The sequence below is a fragment of the Canis aureus genome, chromosome 7, assembly GCF_053574225.1.
Source record: "Canis aureus isolate CA01 chromosome 7, VMU_Caureus_v.1.0, whole genome shotgun sequence".
NCBI lineage: Eukaryota > Metazoa > Chordata > Mammalia > Carnivora > Canidae > Canis > Canis aureus.
Genome location: NC_135617.1, coordinates 33696594 through 33718644, shown reverse-complemented (window position 1 = coordinate 33718644; position 22051 = coordinate 33696594). Strand labels below are relative to the sequence as shown.

Sequence of the window (22051 nt, the reverse complement as noted above, 5' to 3'; positions counted from 1 at the left end):
TTAGGTGAATCTGTGTTGAATCTCAGCTCTATCAACATTAGCTAAGTTGTTTTAGGCAGAAGTAAAATGAAGATGATGATGAGAAGGATAATGACAAGCAGATGAGGTTAATGGGGAATGCTTGGCACCAAGCTTCCTGACACATGTACAAAAAATAAATACCAGTTTCCTTCCTCATTGGTCCTGATAGTCTTAGTCTTTTTTTTTTTTAATATTTTATTTATTCATGAGAGAGACAGAGAGAGAGAGAGAGAGGGAGGCAGAGGGAGAAGCAGGCTCCATGCAGGGAGCCTGATGTGGGACTCGATCCTGGGTCTCCAGGATCAGGCCCTGGGTTGAAGGCAGCACTAAACCGTTGAGCCACCTGGGCTATCCAGCCCTGATAGTCTGATGGGAATTGGCTTTGATTGCCTAGCAGCAGAACCTTTTTTTTTTTTTTTTTCCGGACGTGAGGATTTTGTTGTTTAATTCTGTCTTTCAAAGACCTGGATCTGTCTGGTTTAGCAAATTATACCAGTGGGAAAGAAGAGAACAAAGGTTTAAGGGTGTGTGAGGGCTTTTTCTTCCCAGTAGTAAAATTGTTCTTAGTTCCAGTCCAGTAGCAGAAGTGGAAGATCCTCAGGCCTGGCAGTCTGATTTCTTTTGGGAATAAACTGCTCAGAAAATTTTGTAGGAATTCAGCTGATATCCTGTTTAATTATTTTGAGAGATACATTAATAGAACTTGATTTTCATTTTCTGTGTCTGTATTGTTACAGGAAATTCTAATCTCCTGTCTGTCCTGTTTTGACTTCTCAATCATAAAATTTTCAGTGTTCTCCTTCCACAATGGACCCTATGATTTCTCTCTTGTGAGGAAAACATCATTGCTCCTTGACTGTTTCCAGAGCTTTCTATAGGTCTATAGGTTGTCACTTTATTTTTTGCCTCTGTGATTTTTCCTAAGATCAGTTAAAGTTATATTTTAAACAGTGCATAGTTTTCTGTTGTCTGGGAACAGGTTACATTCAGATTCTTTTCCATTGTGAACCCAGAATCTTTTGTCAGCCCTGTACCCTACTCTCCTACACCCCTGGTTTCCCTCTGTTCTAGCTATACTTTTCTGAGCCATTGCTCAGGCCTCTCCTTCTGTGCCCTTGTTCATGCAGCTTCCTGGTATGAAAGGCTGCTCCAGTGAAAGCACTGTGATCCCATGATACCTGTCCTGTAGGAAATCTTTCTGGCTTTTCCCCAGTTTGAACTAATTCCTTTGTGTTTTTATTCCAAATGACTTGTACCTCGATACCTCTTCTTCTTTTTAAAGATTTTATTTATTTATTTATTCATGAGAAACACAGAGAGGAGAGAGAGGCAGAGACACAGGCAGAGGGAGAAGCAGGCTCCATGCAGGGAGCCTGACATGGGACTCAATCCCGGGTCTCCAGGATCACGCCCTGGGCTGAAGGGGGCGCTAAACCGCTGAGCCACCCGGGCTGCCCTGGGTACCTCTTCTTGACACTAATGCCTTTTGCCATTTAGTAGAATTATTTGTTGGGCTGCCTTTTTGTTAGTTCTTGGATGTTAGGAGGCATACCAATTAGGTATATGACTTTTGGCCTTATCTATATGTTCTTATTTACCATTTAGGTCCCCCTAGCCCTTATTCCAATGCTTTTACATTGGAGCATTGAATATAGTAATGTAGTATGTGTTCTGTGAAATCATCTATTCTGACAAGGCAGAATTTATTTTGTTTGGTTTGCTTTCTCCCTGAAAGGTGTGTCTTAATTTCATTTTTAATGTTGAGATTATGTTGTCCTTTGGTCAAGTTTATTTAATTTCCTAGGCCACTGATTTTTACAATAAGTGATGGGTGAATGAACCATAATACTAAAGCTGTGCTGTACTGCTTTATAACTTGGCCTCACAAGTTATGAAAACCAGAACCCCTGAGAATGGACTTTATTTTCAGGATTATCGCAATAGTAAAAATCAGTGGAAATGAGTTCTGCTTGGTTGGCAATAAGGTGTCTGCAGAAAATTGACTCTGAGCTCTCCTTTTTTTCTACTCATAAGACTATATTTCAATCGTAATTGACAGTATAATAATTGACTACTGAGCTGTCTCTGACTATGCCTCTTTTTCAGAATTAAGAATATTTTTACTTTGTCTCCTTATGCTAGAGAACACACTGTATGGAATTAAGTGTATGACTTTTGGCCACATCCATATGTTCTTACAAAGTTGTCATTTGTGGCTCTACTGACAGACTATACTTAAAAATAAAATGTTAGCTCTGGGAATGCATATGTCTCCAGACTGTTGCATGTGAGTGATTCTTGGTCTTCATAACAAGCCTGTAATTAATTCATATACTTAAGGCATATGATGAGCTATTTTTTTATATGATGAGCTATTATGTTATCTGTCAAACATTGTATTCCCTGTGAAATGAAAGGCACCTAATTCCTAGACTCAAAATTGGCCAATTACAGTATTTTTCTATTTTAGGACTGTCAGTCTAAGAGCATTATCAATATTTTCAAGTCTTGTGAGTTTTTAAAGAAAGGGGTCATTTATGTGATTCTACAGTGAAATAATCTTTTGCCTCTGAGCTTTCATGATGCTTTTTTTGTAATGGTTTTTTAAAATTCATTTAGCAGAAATGGCTGATTATGAGGTCAAAAAGTATTTTGCAACTTGGGAGGGAAAGGGAATATGTATGTCATGAACCAACATTTTATAATTTCTTTTTGCTACCTGCAAGATTCATTGTCAGATTTCTTTTGGAGTGACATCTCTGTATGAAAAAGAGTGCTGATTTCTGAGCCTTCAAAGGTCAGTGAGGGTCCTGAAGCAGGTTCCTCTCACCTGGGTTCTCTCACCTGGGTCGACAGACGTGATGGAGACTGCTAGCACTCTGAGGAAATAGACATCAAGGCTTTGAAAGGCATCCTTTGAAAGGATGATAGGTGTGTGTTATGGCTTAGAATCTCCAGCACTTGAGAGAAACATTATCTTTAGTCACCAAAGCTGAAAATTAAAGGGGATTGGATAAATGTTTTTGGGAAGCCTAATTGTGTAAAGCTATATGTTTAGCATTTACCTGGGAACAGACTGACCTGTTAATGATTCTGAAATAAATAAGAAGGGGGTATTATAATGTAGTATTGCCCTCCCATGGGTATAAATAGTATTTTAAATGAAACTAGCAAAATAACTGTGGTTGCCTCAATTTTGTGTTTTATTTACCTCTTTATCATAGAAAGCAATTTCCTTCGGATCTATGATCATCAGTAATGTTTTAGAGTAAAACACTGGTTCTAGTCATGCACAGTATCTATTTGATAGTTTTTTTTAAAAGATTATTTGGGGGATCCCTGCGCGGCGCAGCGGTTTAGCACCTGCCTTTGGCCCAGGGCATGATCCTGGAGACCCGGGATCGAATCCCACATCAGGCTCCCGGTGCATGGAGCCTGCTTCTCCCTCTGCCTGTGTCTCTGCCTCTGTCTCTCTCTCTCTCTCTCTCTCTGTGACTATCATAAATAAATAAATAAAAATTTAAAAAAAAGATTATTTGGGAAAGAGAGCATGCACACAGGGCCATGCATGAGCAGGGGTAGGGGCAAAAAGAATCTTCAAGCAGATTCCCCACTGAACATGGAGCCTAACATGGGGCTTGATCTAATGACCCATGAGATTGTGACCTGAACTAAAACCAAGAGTTGGACGCTCAACTGACTGAACTATCCAAGTGCCCCACTATTTAACAAAGCCTAGACTTCATGGACTGGTTTCAATATATCACATGTAAAAATTAATAATAATAAAATCTTGAAACCAAAACCCATAACCATGAGCCTATACAAGACAGGCTTTAAAAAACATTCTAGTCAGAGGAAAGCCTTATTTCCAGAGATGCAGTTAAGGCTTAGGCTTAGACCATCCCTGTAGCACTTACCTGGTTGAGATCTCTTTCTGCTTAATCTGAACAGATGTACATCAGTTATACAAAAATATGTTTGACTCCATATCAGGTAGTTCAATGGCCACATACAGGCAGTGCCTGCAATCATAGATTTACAAGTTGCATGGTACTTTTTAAGATGGGTGTCATTTAGAGAATGGAATTGAAACATGAAAAAATTGGAGAGGTGAATTAAAATGAGAGACTTCTCGTTATGCTTATTCAGGTGTGATATAGTAAACATTATAATTTAGATGTGGATGCTTATGGGTCAGAAGATTACAGGTAACTGAAAGTTAGTTTAAAAAACCAACTTATCTTTTTCAATACAATATTGAGGATCTTCTAAAATAGCGCAAATAGTCAACAAGTAAGTACTTAAATATATGATGTCTACTCAGTACAGTGCTTGACTTTCAAGGTTGGAAAAGAAGTAGTTTACTTGCTACCTCTTGTGAGTTTACTATCTGGTTAGAGAGGCAAGATCTCCTGAGGTAGACAGATAGAAGGACACTACATATGATGTATATAGTTTCATTTGGGGTTATATTTATTCATGGTTATTCATTCATTAGTTGATTCATTTCTTCAACAAAAACTGATCTCTGGGGGTTGTGGTGAAAAAGAGAAGAAACAGAATCGATATTTCTGTGGAGAAGTTAGACAAAAACAAACAAACTGACAAGCAGGAAAAGTTCTGAAAGGGTTAGAAGCTGTGAAAAAAATAAACCAGGTTGAATGCCTGTGGATGGGGCAGGGCTGCTAATAAACTGGGTGGTCAGAGAGATTTCATTGAGAAGGAAGTTTTTGAGCAGGGTCATCTGAGTGGCCCCTGAGGCAGGAACTAGCTTGTATATTTAGTGAGCAAAGAGCAGAGGGAGTGAGATGAGACCAGACAGAGGCCAGGAGTACAGGCTATGCAGGGCTTGTTCCAGTAGGTAGGACTTGAAGCACAGTGGGAATCCTTTGGTGAGCATGAAGCAGGAGCTTTGAACTTTTTGCTGTGGTTGCTGTGTGGAGAATGTAAGTGGGAGGAGAAGCAGACTGCTGTGTAGGAGTCCAAGGCTGTGGTCCATAAGGGATGTGACACTGGCTTAGATATGGTTGGAAGGAGACAGCTAGAATGTATAAGGCTCTACTTTTACAAAGTAGAAAATACAGTGGCAGGGATGACCTTGAAAAGGGAATAGAATACCAGCTGAACCCTGAAAGATTAAATGTGAATTAAACATGAATAGATAAAGAGGGAAATAGACATTTCTGGAAGATTTGAAGATGGCATGAATGAGCCACACTCCTCTGCTATCCAAAGAAAGCAGAACAAATATATATATTAATCTAAGATAGTGGTTCTCACACTGCAGTCACCTGGGGAGCTTTAAAAAATATTGATATCTGGGTTCTACCCGAGATTCTGGCATGATACTCAGCATGGAATGTGGTCTGGTATTGGAATTTTGAAATGTTCCAAAGTCACTTAAATGTGCAGGTAAGGTTGAAAACCACCACTGTAAGATCTCATAAGTAGGAGACCTGTAGCTCAGCAAGAAACATGTGAAACAGGCTGAGTGCGTAAGTTTGGGAGTAGTGCAAAGCAGTATTCTTGAGATTACTCAATTATGAGACTCCCCTGAGATGTTTATTTAAAATACAAGTTCCTGGAGCCATCTCCTGGAAACACTGATTAATTGTACCTAGGAATACTTAATTTCAGTACGTTTCCCTTATGGTGCTATAGGTTGGGAAAAATTGCACTGGATAAAAGATCCCAGTGATTCTGATTTTTGATAAAGTAGATAGACACATCAGTGAAAATGAATGCCAACCTCAGTTGTCTAGCAGGGTGGGCTTGGGGGACCATGCTGGCTTGAAGGTAACTTGTCAACAGTACCCATGTGAGCTGTTGGAACTCTGGTCAAGAGCTGAAGTCAAAGCAATGGCATCAAGGGCTCAGTGTAAACAAATTCAGGCAAATTCTTTCGGAAAGAGACTTGGTCAAGGGGAGCTTGGAGATGTGTATGATCTCAACAGGAAAGCTAATAGGGACCAGATTGTAAACTGCTGTATCGTTGGGCATTCACAACATTGGGAAGCCAGTGAATGGGGTGTATTGCTGATGTCCATGATTGTATTGTTTTTACCAGCTCTACTTGGCATTCATAACATCCACACTGATGAGTGGAAGTTATGCAGGTGGATTCATTGGTTCATGTGGTAAAAAGGTTGTATTTTCATGGGTTTGATGTTATTCTGTAGGTCTATAATATATGTTCATGGTTTCTCAACATGACATTTCCTGTTTGTTAGGAAATGAAATTAGGACTATGCTTTTTACTTATACTGCATATCTTTGCCCCCAAATTACTGAATCCAAAGAGAAATTGCTTTTTCTTATCAGCTTCTAATTTTGTCCTAAAAACTCTTTCTCATTAGAGTGTTTCTGTTGCTCATTTATTCAGCCCCTTTTTCTCTAGTAGCTCTTCGGTATAAACAATGTGGAGAATGTAGAGCGATAGGTGCCCATAGAATCAGACACTCTATTGGGAGCAAGATCACATCACTAATTACACCCAATGAGACTATGGTCCAGAGAAAGATACTGACGTTTAGAGGAGAGAGAGTGATTATTTTGACTTAAAGAATAGGACTTTTGAAAGTCTTTTTGGAGGATGTTGCTGATTTGAAGGATGGGTAGGATTTAGAAAGCTATGAATACTAGGGTATTTCAGGCAAGAGGGAACAGTGTAAAGCACAGACATAGGAATCTGCTGGCAAATGATCTAATTTGACTGTGGCATACAGAGCATGAAGAGGTGTTCTGGAAAATAAGATGAAAAACTAGGTTGGAGCCTATTAAGAGGTGTGACAGTGGAAAACATGCTTTATTCTGTAGGCAGCGAGGAGCCTTTGGAGATTTTCCAGTAGGAAAATAGAAGGAAAACTAGCATTTATTGGGTGTGTGCTATGTATGTGCCAACCAGTATGCTTTCTAAAAGTGATTCCTTTAGGTGATCTGACACATAGGTTATTTGGGCACAGTAATTGGGCATTGGGTTTAGGGTTGCTTGGAGGAGGGAGGATCTGGAGACAGGAACAGCCCAGTCATTGCCCATATCTTACATGTAATCATTTTGGCATGGGGAAAAAGGAGATAAAATAAAAAAGGTGTTTATTGATATAATAAATTTCTTTCGAGATCTCTCACTCAGTATTCCAGGTTCTGAGATATGGCAGTAAAACAGTCAGTCCAAGACTGTTGTGGAGTGTAGATTTTGTGGGTGGGACAGGTTATACTGGCAGGAAATGATCAGGTAGTGACAAGTGAGATTTAGAGAATTAAAACAGGGAGATGTGACAGAGACTGGTGTGGTGGCTTCTTTAGATTGGGTGGTCACATAAGGTCTCTAAAGAAGTAACATTTTAACAGATACTGAAATGGTAATGAGGAACCAGCCTTGAGAAAATTGGGGTTCAGAGTGGGGGAGAGCATCACAGGCAGAGGAATGGCCCTAAATGGGAACAAACTTAGTGAATCTAAGAAACAGAAGAGTGAGGCAGGATCAATATTACTTGTCATTGGAATGTACATGGGGATTTAGGAAGGAGTCAGTGTTGACCCTTAGGTTACACATGATGGAGACACGAAATGGTAGCGGTGTTTTCAGGGAATTCGGCCAAGTGGAAGTGAAGGATGCAGTTTCTTTTGGACTTATGTGTTTTAAAGCACTGAGACCTAGGGACTTGAGCTTGGGAGAGGAGGTAGGATTTAGAGGTAGAAATTTGAAAATCATCTGCCTGACAGAGTTCTTTTGGCTCTAGGAATGGTAGGGACACCCATGAAGTTGGAATAGGAAGAGAAAGTCAAAGACAACAATGAGGAAGGTTTAAATTGGCCAAGTCAGTGGCTTGGGAGAGAGAGATGGGGACAACCAGGAAAGCTCAGAGTCTGGGCACTCAGCATGGGAGGAATTGCACTGTCAAGTAGTCCTGGACCAAGCTGACACACAAATGCAGTGTTTTGTCTTGTGAACATAATGCAGTGAAGACAATTCTGTTAAGATGAATCATTCCATTGGCTTATAATTTCATGCATTTGACATTGCTGTCTCTCTTGGTATTCAAAACTAGAATTATGATGCCAGCTGCTGGAGTGGGATTAAATAAAACTGCAGGCTTTTCTTTGTCAGCATTTATCAAATATGCTTTGCGATATGGTAAAATACATCCTTTCAGAGGCAGAAGACAAACAATTCCTTCAAAGTGAAACATTGTCATTTCAGAATTGTGTGGTACTTTAAAATAGCAGTTTCTGTTTGACCACCAGGTGGCGTGAACACTACTTTTAAATTGTTCGGTTCGTCAATACGTATGAGTGACTGTTATTAATACCAAAAAATCATAGTTGGTGTTGACAAGTTATATATGCCTGAGATAACATTTCAGTTCATTTGAAGAGATGTAATTTGATCTCACTTTTTGTTAATATATATATTCTACATATTCACACCACCAACTATGTAGGAGGGCAGGCATCAGGCAATAGAAATTCCCAGATTAACAAACTCTGTGTCTGTCCTCAAGAATCTCTCCCTTCCAAGAACAGGTTGATGAGTGCAGTAATGGAAGTATGTGTAAGATCCATGATAGCCCAGATGGGGAATGATTTCCTCTGCGTAGGGCAGAGCAGGGGAAGTTTCACAGAGCATTTGAATCAGGATTTGAAGAATCAGTCCATCTCTGGGTTATTGTATCAGAACATATCACTTAGTGGGAACACCTTGTGCAAATGCAGAATTAGATGAATTAGTTTGGTGTTTTTTGGTAAACTGTAAGGGTTTCATACTACTTACACATAAGTAAGAGTGAGAATGGAGACAAGGCTGGAAAAGTAAACAGGGTCCACACAGTGAAAGAATCTGTGGGCCAAGCTGAGGATCTTAGAGGACTCTATCTGGTAAAGGAAGCCTTTGGAAGGTTTTAAGGATGATAATCCTGTGATCAAATTAGTATTTCAGCAGGATGACTCTTAGGTCAGTTCAGAATATGGCCTGGAAGAAGACAGAATCAAAGGCAGGTCGATCAGTTAGGCAAGGGTGTTGCAGTGATCAATTCAAGAGATATGATGGTGTGAACTAGAGCAGGGGAGGGGAGAAGGGAAGAATAGGTTCACATATGTAATGATGGTTAATTTTATGTGTTAACATGGCTGGGGTCACCTAGTGCCCAGTATTTGGTCAAGTGTTATTGTAGATATGTCTGTAAGAGTATTTTTAGACATGATGAACATTTGAATAGACTGAGTAAAGCAGACCACCTACCCTAGTGTGGATGGACTTGATCCAATCTGTTGAACTCATGAAGAGAACAAAAAGGCTGAGTAAGAGTGAATTCCTTCTTCCTGACTGCCTTTTGAGTTGGGGCATTGGTCTCTTCCTGCCTTGAACTTGACCTGAAACATTGGCTCTCCTTGGGGCTCGAGCCTGCTGGCTTTCAGACTGGAACTTACACTGCCAGCTCCTCTTTGTAGGCCTTTGTAGTCTCACTGGAATATAATACCATTGCTCTCCTAGGTCTCTGGCTGGCTGACTGCGAATCTTGGGATTTTTCAACCTTCATAATTACGTGAGCCAATGCCTCATAATAAATCTCTTTTCTCCCTCTCTTGTGTATATATCTTATTGTTTTCATTTCTCTGGAGGGTCCTGACTAATACAGGTACAGAAGGTAGAATCAGCAGGACATGGCATTTCACTCTATGTGGATGGTGGAAGAAAGTTGCCCAGGGTGATCCCTCACTCGGGTCTGGTGATTAGAGGAATAGTTTTGCTCTTGGCTGAAATTGGCTGTATGCTGTACAAACAAGAATTGTATGTTTATGTGTGCAGTGCACGAAGATGATTTGTACAGTTTTATAAACAAAAAGTTGATGGAATTTTAAAGGTGTATGGATGTCTTTTAGACAGCTGGTTCTATGGGTCTAAATTTATAAGTAATGTAGGGATTGTAGAAATGGGTGACAAAAGGCATCAAGAATTGATGTGGATGTGACAATTTGGGGTGCAGCAGAAAATACATTTGATTCAGGGGTAGGATGTGTAGCTGGTGAGCACAGCTCTGTTTTGTTGAGCAAGCTTGAGATCTACTCATAAATGGTAAGTGGGATTAGGATGGAATTTAACAATTGGAAGAAGATGAAGAAACAAAGGTCCAGTGAAATGGAATTGTAAGCCTGAGGTCTGGGGTATAAGAGAGGGACTATAGGGTATTTTAGACAGGATCTGTAATTTTAATTGATATTTTATGCACTTTTATATATGATGTCATGCTTTAGCATAATTTAGATTCTTGGTATCTATTATCATTTAAAAATAATAGATAATATTTCTGAGCATTTAATATGTGCTGGACTCTGATCAGCATCTGTGTATATGTACTTTACTGTCTCTTTAAATCTAATGACAAATATGTTGATTAGATCATCTCCAATAACTTGGAGAGAAATTACAGTCCTCAATCCCTTCAGCCCAATAACAAATTAAGAGAGAAACATCATTTGACTCCTGCTTCACCTTAGTCCCTTCTGGAAAAAACAGAAATTACAGAAAGTTGCAGTAGCATGGCTTCATTTTCTCTTCTCTCCTTTGGGTATGATGCTTTGTTAGTCAAGCTTCAAGATTTATTTTGAGAAAAGTCATCCAAGCAAATGAGTAGAATCTGAGTAGAATGAGTTCTGTAAGACCCCTTTAAAGAGCCAGGGGTATGTACAGAAGCTGGCATGGGAGCACACAAGCCTTTTGCTGTGGTTAGAAGATGATTGGACTTGGAACCGAGTAATTGGTTTCACTTCTCCCTCTGTGGCTTTTCTTAGACCTCTTAATCAAGTTGAGCATGCATTTCCTTATTGGTAAATTAGGGATAATAATAACACATGTTCAAGGGTTGTTGGGAACAATTGAATTATTTGATGTGAAAGTGCTTTGTAAAGTGAAATGTGAATATGAGATTCTTCTATTAATTTTGACAGAGTGACTTTAATACTGTAAGCCATATTGCATGAAGGCTCACTGTGGTCCTTGCTGGTGGAGTTTGTGCATTACTTTAGGGCACTGAGAGGACATTGCTCTATGTGTGGTTTCCCACATTGGCATCTTCAACATATGCCCTCATCAGTCTTTTCTGCAGGTGTAGAAATGAAGCAGCCAGGGAGTGTGATGGTCAGTGTATATTCCTATGCCCAGAATACATGCACTTGTAGAACTATTCCTGGCAAATATGTACCTATCAGCACTTGAAGGAGATGGGATGGAATGGTTATGACTTGCCAGGAGATAACGCCAATGAGGAGTAAAAAGCAGAAACAAGAAAACAGCTTTTTGCTTCCCAGTCTAGTTGTTGGTAGAATTCATTTTATGTCTTCTGTAAAATCATCATCCATGAAGTTCAGCTTACCTTGATGGAAAGTTGAGTAGGTTCATGAAATATTTAAACTTATGTTCACTTTCTTTTTTTTTTTTTTTTTTTTTTTTTATTTTTTTTTTTTTTATTTTTTTTTTTTTTTTATGTTCACTTTCTTAGTGAAGAACCATTTTGAATTCCATGAAAGAAAAATATAATCTATCTAAATAATTACTGTAATCCCTCACCCTTTTGTGAAGGGTGAGAACTCATTTCAAATACTTATTCTTACTCATAAGAAAAAGAAATTGTCTGGTGGCTTAAAATGAGCAGGCTGTGTGCCTGTTTTAGTATAGAAATAGTCACATGTAGTTAAATGCTTCACCAATAGTTCACCGTTTGGGTTACCACCACATTTATGAACTTACTGCGTTATCCTCTTACCACAGAGTACAGATACTGTCGTGATAATTAGCAAGCACATAGTTGCACATTTCTGGTGGTTATGGCAGACATTTGTTAATTGAATGAACTCTAAATCAAAGCCTGATCTTCTCATTTTGCTTCATCATCACCTTCTATTTGTATTGAAGGACAAAAGAGCAACAAATCAGATAGATTTCCAATGTAAGTTGAGGAGGGTTCCTCTCATCATTCTTTCCATGCCCTGATCAACCAGTATCCCCTCATCTCTAATTTTAAAAAATGACTCTGGTGAAATCTCCTTTAACTTCCTGTATGCTAAGGGTATTTTTTTTTTGTATTCTTTTTTTACATCTCCTATACATTTTCATTCTCTTTCTTTTAGCCTCAAAGGAAAAAAAAATTACTTCTGCATCCTGTATCAAGTACAACCTATCCACTGGGGTCTTTGACTCAGTCTCCCCCTGCCTTTTCCAAGGCCATGCCTCACCTGGCTTTTTAAATTTTTCTTATAACTCCAAATTTTGCTTCTGTGTTGTTTTTTTCTTCTTAGTCTATAATTGCTCAAGCTTCTCCTAATCTGACATGCCACATTTGCCTGCAATTACTCTCCCATTTTATACTTTCCTGATCCAACTCCTCAGAAACCTCGGCCAATCTTCTCTGACTTTCTGCCCAGTCACTCCTATTGCCTTCTGGCCTCTGTCCACCACCCTGCCTGAGCAAGGCTTCTGTGGATCCAATCACTGGTGATTTTCTAATGAGTAATTCCAACATATTTTTTTTTCAGCTTTGTATTTTATGGACTTCTCTACTGCATGCAATTCTCCTTGAAACTTTGTCCTTGATTTTCATAACACAGTCATTTTTATTCTTTTTGTACCTCTTTAATTGTTCCTTCTCTGTCTCCTTAATTATTTTTATTCTCTAGTCAGCCCTCAAATATTGATACTCCTCAAGGTCCCTCTTTGATCCATTCTAGTCACTTCTCATGCTCTTTCCAAGTGATCATAACCATTTTCATGATTTCATGTACCACCTACATACTGATGACTCCTAAAAATGTATTTTCAGTCTGGACTTTTTCCCCATCCTTAGGCTTATGGGACCAATTTCTAGGTCAGTCTCTTTGCCTAGAGTTTCTCCAGTTGCTTCGCAGTTTATAAGACCAAACCTGAACTCCCATCATTTCTCCTAAGCCAGTTTTTTTTGTCTGTGTTTTTACCATTTCAATTAGTAGTGCTGTCATTTACCTGGTCACCTGAGTCAGAAACAAAGGAGAAATTTATTCCTACCTCAACTTCATTGCCCATACCTAATCAGTTCGCTGCCTTCTAGATTATATTTTGATGTTTTATATTTGTTTCCTTGGTCAGCCCCTTCCTTTCTTTTCCACAGCAACTGCATGGTTCATTTCTTTCATCATCTGATATTAGGACATCCTTCAATGTCTCATTGTGTCCTCCTCAAATCTGCCTTTCATGCAGCCAATAGAGGGAGTGATCTGTGAAATGAAAAATAAAGCCATTTCTCTTTCCTGCATTATACTATTTAGTGTCTTTCATTGCTGGCAGCAATATTTCCCAGCCTTGGTTTCATAAATATATGCATGTACTTTAGAACATTCAATGAGAATTTCTCAATTTTGTGTGTATATTTTACTGATAATCATTTTACAGACAGTAACCTTATTTGTGTTTATGATGGCATCTCTGTCAAAGAATGACCTAAAATTACTAGGTTAGCTTTAATTGCAGTATCTCTCAGTCAGTATCAGAAGATTCTGATCCTTCCAAGGATCTATGAGATCTCACTCTACCTATCCATCTATTTATCTCTCTTGATACAGATGTAGGTTTGCTTGAATAATTATAAGTACACACACACATATGTATAAGTTGTTTACAGGTACTTATTTTTATATATCAGGTATACATGTGGATGTGTAATTTTTCCAAAGGGGTCTTACATTATTTAAGTTTGAATTACATTCACTCTTCCTATATTCTAAGCCCTTTATATGCCTTCTAAGATATTTGATGAGCTGACCTCTACATATTTCTTTCTTTTAGTATCTTGCTTCATATTTTCTGTAAATGAACATCAAACTACTTATGGCTCCTTATACACACAAATGCTTTTATTTTCCTTCTTAAGTCTATACTTTAGCTCTTACCTTTTGGTATATGGAATTCTCTTCCTGCATTCCCCTAACTTTTAACTTGGAATGCCTACATTTGCTTTATAAACTAGTTCCACCATCACCTCTTCTAAGATGCACTAATCCAACCAGGGCACGCTGTTCGGTGGTCCTCCTGTTTTCCTAGTGCCCTGAGCACATCTCTATCTCTGGATACACCTTATTGCCCTGTAGTTAGTTACCTGTTGGAATCTCTACCAGTTACCTCCTTCAGGTCTTGTGGTTTCTTCTCTGTGTCTTTCAAGAATGGCACATAGTTGGATGAGAGATAGTGACCTGAAAAAATATGGGGGAATCACCTTTACTTTCTACCGGAGCTCATTCTGTAGTCAGCTTAAGCAATTTCTTTCACAGTTTTTCCTCTCTTTGATTTTTATGCTACTAGTTTTTAAATGTTTAGTAGGTTTTTCCATGCTTCATTTAGTATTTTAAGTATTTTAAGTTAGAAAATCTGTCTAGTTTTATTGTTGTTGTTGTTGCTGAGAAAGAACAAGCATAAGCAGGGTGGTGGGGGGAGAGGGAGAGACTCCTAAGTAGGCTCTACATTCAGCAAGGAGCCCGACATGGGGCTTGATCTCACAATCCTGAGATCGTGACCTGAGCCAAATTCAAGAGTTGGACACTTAACCAACTGAGCCACCCAGGTGCCCTTCTCTAGTTTTTATATGAAGAAATTGACAGAAAGATAACACTTATTCCTTTCTGTTTCAGGAGACCCAACTTCCCAGTTGCAGGCTCAGGAACCTGGAAGTTCTGAAAATACATTAAGTCAGCTGGAAGATTCTGGGTGTGATTTATCAAATGAGGAGAGAAGTGAACCTTCAGAGATGCCCCAGCATTTTGTGGAGAGCTGCACCCCCACACCCTTTCTGCCCCTGCCCATTGTGAAAAGACATGGTGCCACTGTGGAAAATCCTCTGTTTTCCCACATGCAATTCTTGCAACGTCTACTTGAACTGAAGAACTTGACAGAATCAGGGAGTCTGAAAACAGACTTAAGCCACTTTGAAAATGACTTTACCACAGTATCTGATTCTGTTTTTCAGTTGCTGGATGGCCTGATCACTTTTTACCGTAAACCCAAATTTCCTTTTTCAAGCTTTTGGGCAGATGCTGTTGATACTTTAGCTGGATTGATCAGTGATTGTCACTTATCTAATCATATTCTTAAAAAGTGTTCCAAGAAGTTAGAAGAATTTGAGAAAACCCTACTACAGGTTATTTTAAGGAGCAACCATTTAAATCGGGTAAGTATTAAATCTCTTATTTTCATGAAATAATATGCCAATAATTTTGGTAAACATTCCCATTGGATGTTGATTGCTGTCCCTTAAGACTTGTGGTTCAGAGGCTCCAGGTAGACCTTTTGCAGCCATCTCCAGCTCTCACTCATATGTCATGTCCCCTTCTCTGGCCTCTGCTGCAGCATCGTTCTCTCCATAGATAGCTCTGCTTCCAGCTTGTGCTTCTCTACTTGAGTTATCTTCCCTGTTTTTTATTGCTGTCCTTGAATTCTTATCTTCTTTTTTCCCCCTTGCCTATATTTACTTCCTATTGCTCATAAAGTCTCAATATTTTTCAAAAAACCACTAGCATTTAATGGTTTCCCAATCTATAACTTCTATGAGTGTTAAATTCCTCATGATGGATTACCTGTACTGTATTGAATTTGTTCTTTTTCTGGCATTAACTACCAGATGCCTGGAGGTCAAAGAATATTTTTCTCTTTTTTTAAAAAGAATTTCCATTGTAAGTGGCATAATGCCCCACGGACCCTCTGCAGTTGTGGATTAAATGAGTAAATCGGCTGAAGAACACTAACATATGGCTTTATTATTTTTTTTTCTTATTTATTTAAGGTAACTTAGTAAGGTTGACTCAGGGATTCTTTTTTAACAAATGACATTGAGGTAACCTGCTGTTGTTTTGCTGTTTGACTTGAGACATAATGGATAGTTTCTTTTTTGTATTACTTCCTATCTTCCTTCCTATCTGATCCTTTGTTTGGGAAACTCCAAATTTATTCACATTTTAATTCTTCTAATTGACTACTAAAAATATCACGAGGAGACTAAAAGGTCTATCTTAACTTATTAACGGATGTTTCACTGCAGGAAAAAAATTGTTAGACCTTGTTTCTTTTGATACATCATTGTCAAGTGTTTGTCCTTACTGCCATTATCTGAATTTTGTATGGTATAGGCTTTACCTGAATTTTTAAAACTAACAAAATTTGATCTAATAACCTAATTTGTTGCATATACGTTTGTTCTTCTCTGTTAATGTATGGTTTGACCAGTATTATAGAAAACATTATGATTAAGCTTTTGACATTTGTGAAAGGTGAATTTTCTGTCTGGCAACCTGAAATTTTTTTCTACCAGATATGATCAATCAGGAATTATATATCAGACTTTTCATAGTAGTATCTGAGGTATATAATCTGTTTTCCTCACCATTAATAAATATCTCATATTTAGGGACACCTGGGTGGCTCAGTGGTTGAGCGTCTGCTTTTGGCTCAGGGCGTGATCCAGTAGTTCTGGGATTGAGTCCCTTCATCAGGCTTCAAGCATGGAGCCTGCTTCTCCCTCTGCCTGTTTCTCTGCCTCTCTCTGTTGTGTCTCTCATGAATAAATAAAATATTTTTAAAAATCTCATATTTAATGTTTAATCTTTTTGCATATTTTTGCTTTCTTTTAAAATTACTTTAAAAAGGTTTTATGTTGACTTAGAGCCTTCCAAGTACTGGCATTTATATTTTTTATCAGTTAACAGATGATGCATATATATTTTTCAGTCTGTCGTCTTTCACTTAAGGATTAGAATACCCATGAGTAACCTTGAGACTTGGATGGAGGGAGTATGTAGAAGCTTGTGATGGTATGGGTGGATCTGAAGTGTATTTGCTGTACCCAATTTGCCTTGGTGCAAGCTGTTGTTGAATAGTTGGTCAGCAGTGGGGGAATGAGTGAATGAAGGGCTTTGGTCTTTTTCTGGAGAAGTAATTGTTGCATGTAGTGAAAGTAGAATCATAAAATTGCTCACTGCATTTAAAATTAAGATGGTGATTCATAAATAAGTTTTAATGATATTCTCTCTGGGAATTTTTTTTTCTTGCCAGTAAAAGCTTCTTAGATTAAATCATACAAACTTTTGTTGTCTTTATTACCATCATCATCTTCCAGATATGTTCACAAAGCTTATTTAAAAAAAAAAAAGACTAATGATTGCTCTTTGTAAATGCTTTTTTTCTGTCTTTTTTTTTTTTTAGTTTCAAGAAAGAATATATTCTGATGTGAAATATAGGATAGCTCCTATTGCATTTTTTATTGTTACTATTTTTGATTAATACAAAATGCCATGGTTTAGAAAAAAAATCTGCTTCTTTGGGAAAACCTTGTTTCCATGATTGGAAATGTTTAAATTGTATTGCTTAGAAACGCCAACCCTGCTATTCATTTTGTTAAAGTTATGTCTGTGCAATGTGCTAGGAAAAGTTGTGGTATGAATATTTAATAGTCTGACAGGGATTTCATGTATTTATAAATCATCTATAACCAGGTTTTAAATAAAAGATATATTTTTTACATATTCTCAATACATTTAGTAGTAAAATTATTATGGCCATAGCTTAGTTTTTCTTTAACGATCAATAAGAAGTTGGCGTCTTTCAGAATCTTAAGGTTATTAGTGGGAATGTCAGTTATGTCAGGGCTATATATATTAAGGAGATAGAGGATTGAAATGAGACACCATGGAAATTGTTTTGAAAAATTCCCTAATTATAGTTTGTTTGAAATTATTAAGTTCTTGGGGAAAATAAGTTTTGGGAAAATACATGTATGATTTGTGATTTTTTCAGATTTGGATAAATCCTATTTATTTTTGTGCTATAGTATATGCTATCTTTACTTAATAACGAATTTTTAGGAGTTGTTATCTTAGTATTATGTCTATATCATATTTTTAGGATAACTGTGAGTGTGGAACTAGAAGGTAAAATCCACAATGACATATTTGACAGGTGTCTTGGAACCATATGGCTTACAGAGGTCTGCACTAGGCTTGCTCTGGGGGTCCTGGGAAGCAGTCTTGACTTCACTTGCCTTCTGCTTATAGGCCCTGGTATGGTATGTTCTTCTTTTACCTGCCTCCTTGCCTTGGGGTCAGGAATGTTTGCCTTTGAGATATTTAATGCCCTTTGTTTGACTGATAGCCTGACCTTTCCTGTATTTCCAGACCTCAGAAAATGCTTATTTCTACGATCAGTTATTTCTTCCATTTATTTTTTCATAAGCCCGGATACTGTCATAGAAGTTAAGCACCAGAATGCTGCTTATGATTCTATTTAGATTTTGCAGGGTCTCTGCTTAAATTTTAATTTGTTTTGAAGAGACAGGAAAGATTATATTAAGTTAAATATGAAAATCTATAGTTATCTTTGAGCTTTTAGGTACTTAGCATATGTCACTAAATCTTACAGATACACTAGTGAGTTACTTAGAAAATGTTCCCTTCAATTTCTTATTTTTTAAACCATAAAACAACTCTTGGACATATTAGTTGTGAAATTGAAAAAAAATTGACTCCCAAGCAGATATTAAACTAGAATCTTTTGTATATATGGTAGTCAGAATAATGATCTGCCAAATATGTTCACATCCTAATCCCTGGAATCTGTAAATATTTTAAGTTACATGATGGGATGAGGGTGGAAAATTAAGGTTGCTGATCATGGGATGAGGAGATTAGCCTGTGTATCCATGTGGACCTAGTACTCACAGGGTTTTTGTAAGTGAAAGAGGGAGGCAGGAGAGTCCGTGTCCAAATTGGACAGAAACTTAAAGATGTTGGCTTTAAAGATGAAGGAAGGAGCCATGAACCAAGAACTGCAGATTGGAAAAGGCAAGGAACTGGATTTTTCTTGAGAGCCTCCACAAAGAATGCAGGCCTGGCAACACCTTCAGACTTCTTTTGGCCCAGTGAGACCCACTTCAGACTTCTAACTTCTAGAACTGTGACTAAATAGATTTGTGTTGCATTATGCCAGTGCAGTTGTGGTAGTTTGAAATGGCAGCAACAGGAAATAATACACGGTGCTTAATATTTTTACATCCATTATGTCATTATATATTTATAAACGACTCTGTGAGATAGGTATGGTTGCCATTTGTTAGATAAGAAAAATGAGGCTCAGAGAGATTTGCCCAAGGCCTCCAAACTAGTTAGCCCTGTGAACACTAAGCACCTACCATTAGAGTTGAATGTGGCACTGCTTTCCCTTTTCATTCTTTCTTCTCAAAAACCTCAGATTTGGTAAAACTGAACCAGATTATAGGATATAAGCAGATATTGCTTATATAATCCCCACTGGTATGGTCTGTATGTTCATCCCTTCCTGTCTGGATTCCTGAAAGGAAATTAATTTCCTTTCAGATTCCTGACTCACCTGATCCTCCTCTAACCCATCCTCCTCAGCACTGTCAGAGTGATCATTAAAAAATGCCAAAGATCCTTTAGGGACTCCTCTTGGACTTACAAGAAAGCACGCATTCTCTTGATGGGCATTGAGTAATGTATGGAACTGTTAAATCACTGTGTTGTACACCCGAAACTAATGTGACACTGTAAGCTACACTAGAATTAAAAAAAGAGAGAGAGAGAGAGAGAGAGAAGACGGAAGCAGGCAAGCACACATTCTTCACCGCAGCCCCCAAGGCCCTTCTCTGCCTGGCCCCTATCCAGCCCGTTTGACATTGTCTTTCTGTGTTCCCTCCTAACCACTCTTCATTCCAGTCAGATGGAATTATTTGTAGTTTCAAGTACTTTCTATTCTCTTCCTAGTACCTGTCAGTCTCTTGGCCTGGGACAGCCTTCTTCTCTCTGGTTAGTTCTACCTATCCTTACAAATTGAGCTCTAGGGTTAGCTCCTCAAAGAAGCCTTCCCTCCCACCCAGCTTCCAAATTCTTTTCCTTTTGCAGGTTAAATATCTCTCATGTAAAATCACCACAGTGCACATAACACTGTCCAATAGCTACTGACTTGTTATTCTCCTCCACTAGAATCTGTATTTGTGGCTATATGCCGGGCCTTCCTCTGTTTAGATCCTCAGGGCTCACCTTGGTGCCTAGCAGTGGGCTGAGGGCATCTCATTATAGCCTGGAGAGGGTGGAAGTACTAGGCTTCCCAGTTGGCCTTTGCTCATGTGAGTGGGGTGGGCCACAGTGTTTTTTCTGTGGCGTTTGGCTGTTTGTTTGGAGATTATCTCTGAAAGCCTTCCATCCTGCTAGGCAGCCTCTTCTCTGCCCTTTGGCTTTTGTTGTTGTTATTTTTGTTTTGTCCATGCCCATTAACATTTCTAGGTCATTGGCTTTTTTCACTCGAAATCTGGGACATATGAGGCAAAAGGAAAACCATGGAACTTACCATTTTGTCCTTTTGTCTTAAGCTGGTCTGTTAATCTTCTCAGGTTTGACTTATAGATAATGTCCAGAGTTTTCAGTTGTACTTAGTGAGAGGAGTGGAGATAAGTAAATCTACTTCCCAGGAGTGGAAACCTATGAATATATATATATATATATATATATATATAATTTATTTATTTATTTATTTATTTATTTATTTATTTATTTATTTATTTATTATTTTTTATTTATTCACTAGAGACAGAGAGAGAGAGGCAGAGACACAGGCAGAGGGAGAAGCAGGCTCCATGCAGGGAGCCCGATGTGGGACTCAATCCTGGGTCTCCAGCATCAGGCCCTGGGCTAAAGGTGGCGCTAAACTGCTGAGCCACCTGGGCTGCCCTATGAATATATTTTTAAAAGTCAGACAATATTCTATACTTACAACAACAAAGAGCTAGTCCTGTGGCACACCCCCTCCTTAGTATCACCCCTCAGAGACCAGCACTACCAGATCTTGACTCCCATTCTGCCACTATTACACCTGTGTTTTTAAATAAAAGGGGTACACTGCTGTTTCTCAGATTTTCTTTTTCTTTCTTTCTTTCTTTCTTTCTTTCTCTTTCTTTCTTTCTTTCTTTTTTCTTTTCTTTCTTTCTTTCTTTCTTTCTTTCTTTCTTTCTTTCTTTCTATGTATGTATGTATGTACGTATGTATTTAAATTTTTATTTTAGGTAGGCTCTACCTCCAATGTGAGGCTTAGACTCATGACCCTGAGATCAAGTGTTGGATACTCTACCAACTGAGCCAGCCAGGCACTCCAGTTACTCTCCTTTTTATCTGTTCACTTTGTATCATGGAAGAGAAAAATTTATGTCTAATGTAGCTGCCCTCCTCTACCTACTCTCCAGACATAGGTTTTATCATAAGTTTTAGCTAAATCAATATTACATAATTTTATTAGCATGGAGATAGATACTACACAGTGATTTCATTTCCTATTTGTACAACTTTTTCTAAAGATAATTGCTCAGAATTACTTTTTTCCCCCTATTTGCTTAGTTTTCTATGTACCCATAATTGATTCTTCTTTCAATCACTGTGATAGGGTTATGAACATCTTCTCAGTGTGCCCAAACAAATTAAACCATTTATCAGGTCCATCTCTGTTTAAAGAAACATGTCCAGCAGCCCTCCATCTTCCAGTTCTAATCTGGGCTGATGTTCCCTATGTTTTCTGCTCAGCATTACTCCAGGGGCTTCTTATCCTTTAATTGCCACCTTGGAATTCTCTGGTGCTTACTTGTGTTGGATCTCATAGTCCTGGATTTCATATATTCTGTTTCTTGGTTTATAACTTCATTTGGTGATGTATATTCTTTTTGAGCTAACTTAATATGGGTTTATGGGTTATAAACTTTTAAAATATTTGTTTATTTAAAATATTTTATTCTAACTTTAAACTTTATTGATGGATTAGAATTGATTTCCCGGTTAGATATCAATTTTCCATTTTAAGACATTTTTCTGCTAACTTCTATGTTCGGGTGTTGCTAATGAGAATTCCACCGTAACTGTGACTTTAATTCCTTGAATGTGATTTAGTCCCCCACCTTCCTGTATTCCCAGAAGCATTTAGCATCTCTCTTATTTCCATTGTTTTGTAACTACGGGATGG

General features: G+C 38.1%; 1 protein-coding gene across 4 annotated transcripts in view; it reads left to right on the top strand.

Moving 5' to 3' along the window:
* Positions 1-22051, top strand: part of MEI4 (meiotic double-stranded break formation protein 4) — a 208235-nt gene that overhangs the window by 44659 nt on the left and 141525 nt on the right. For all 4 annotated transcript variants that reach the window (XR_013383184.1, XM_077903318.1, XM_077903317.1 and 1 more), the window contains exon 3: positions 14677-15212. Coding sequence is in view for 3 of the 4 variants with exons in the window: in XM_077903318.1 (XP_077759444.1) it covers positions 14677-15212 (536 nt within the window). In the remaining variant the exon portion in view is untranslated. The remainder of the gene's footprint in view (positions 1-14676; positions 15213-22051) is intronic.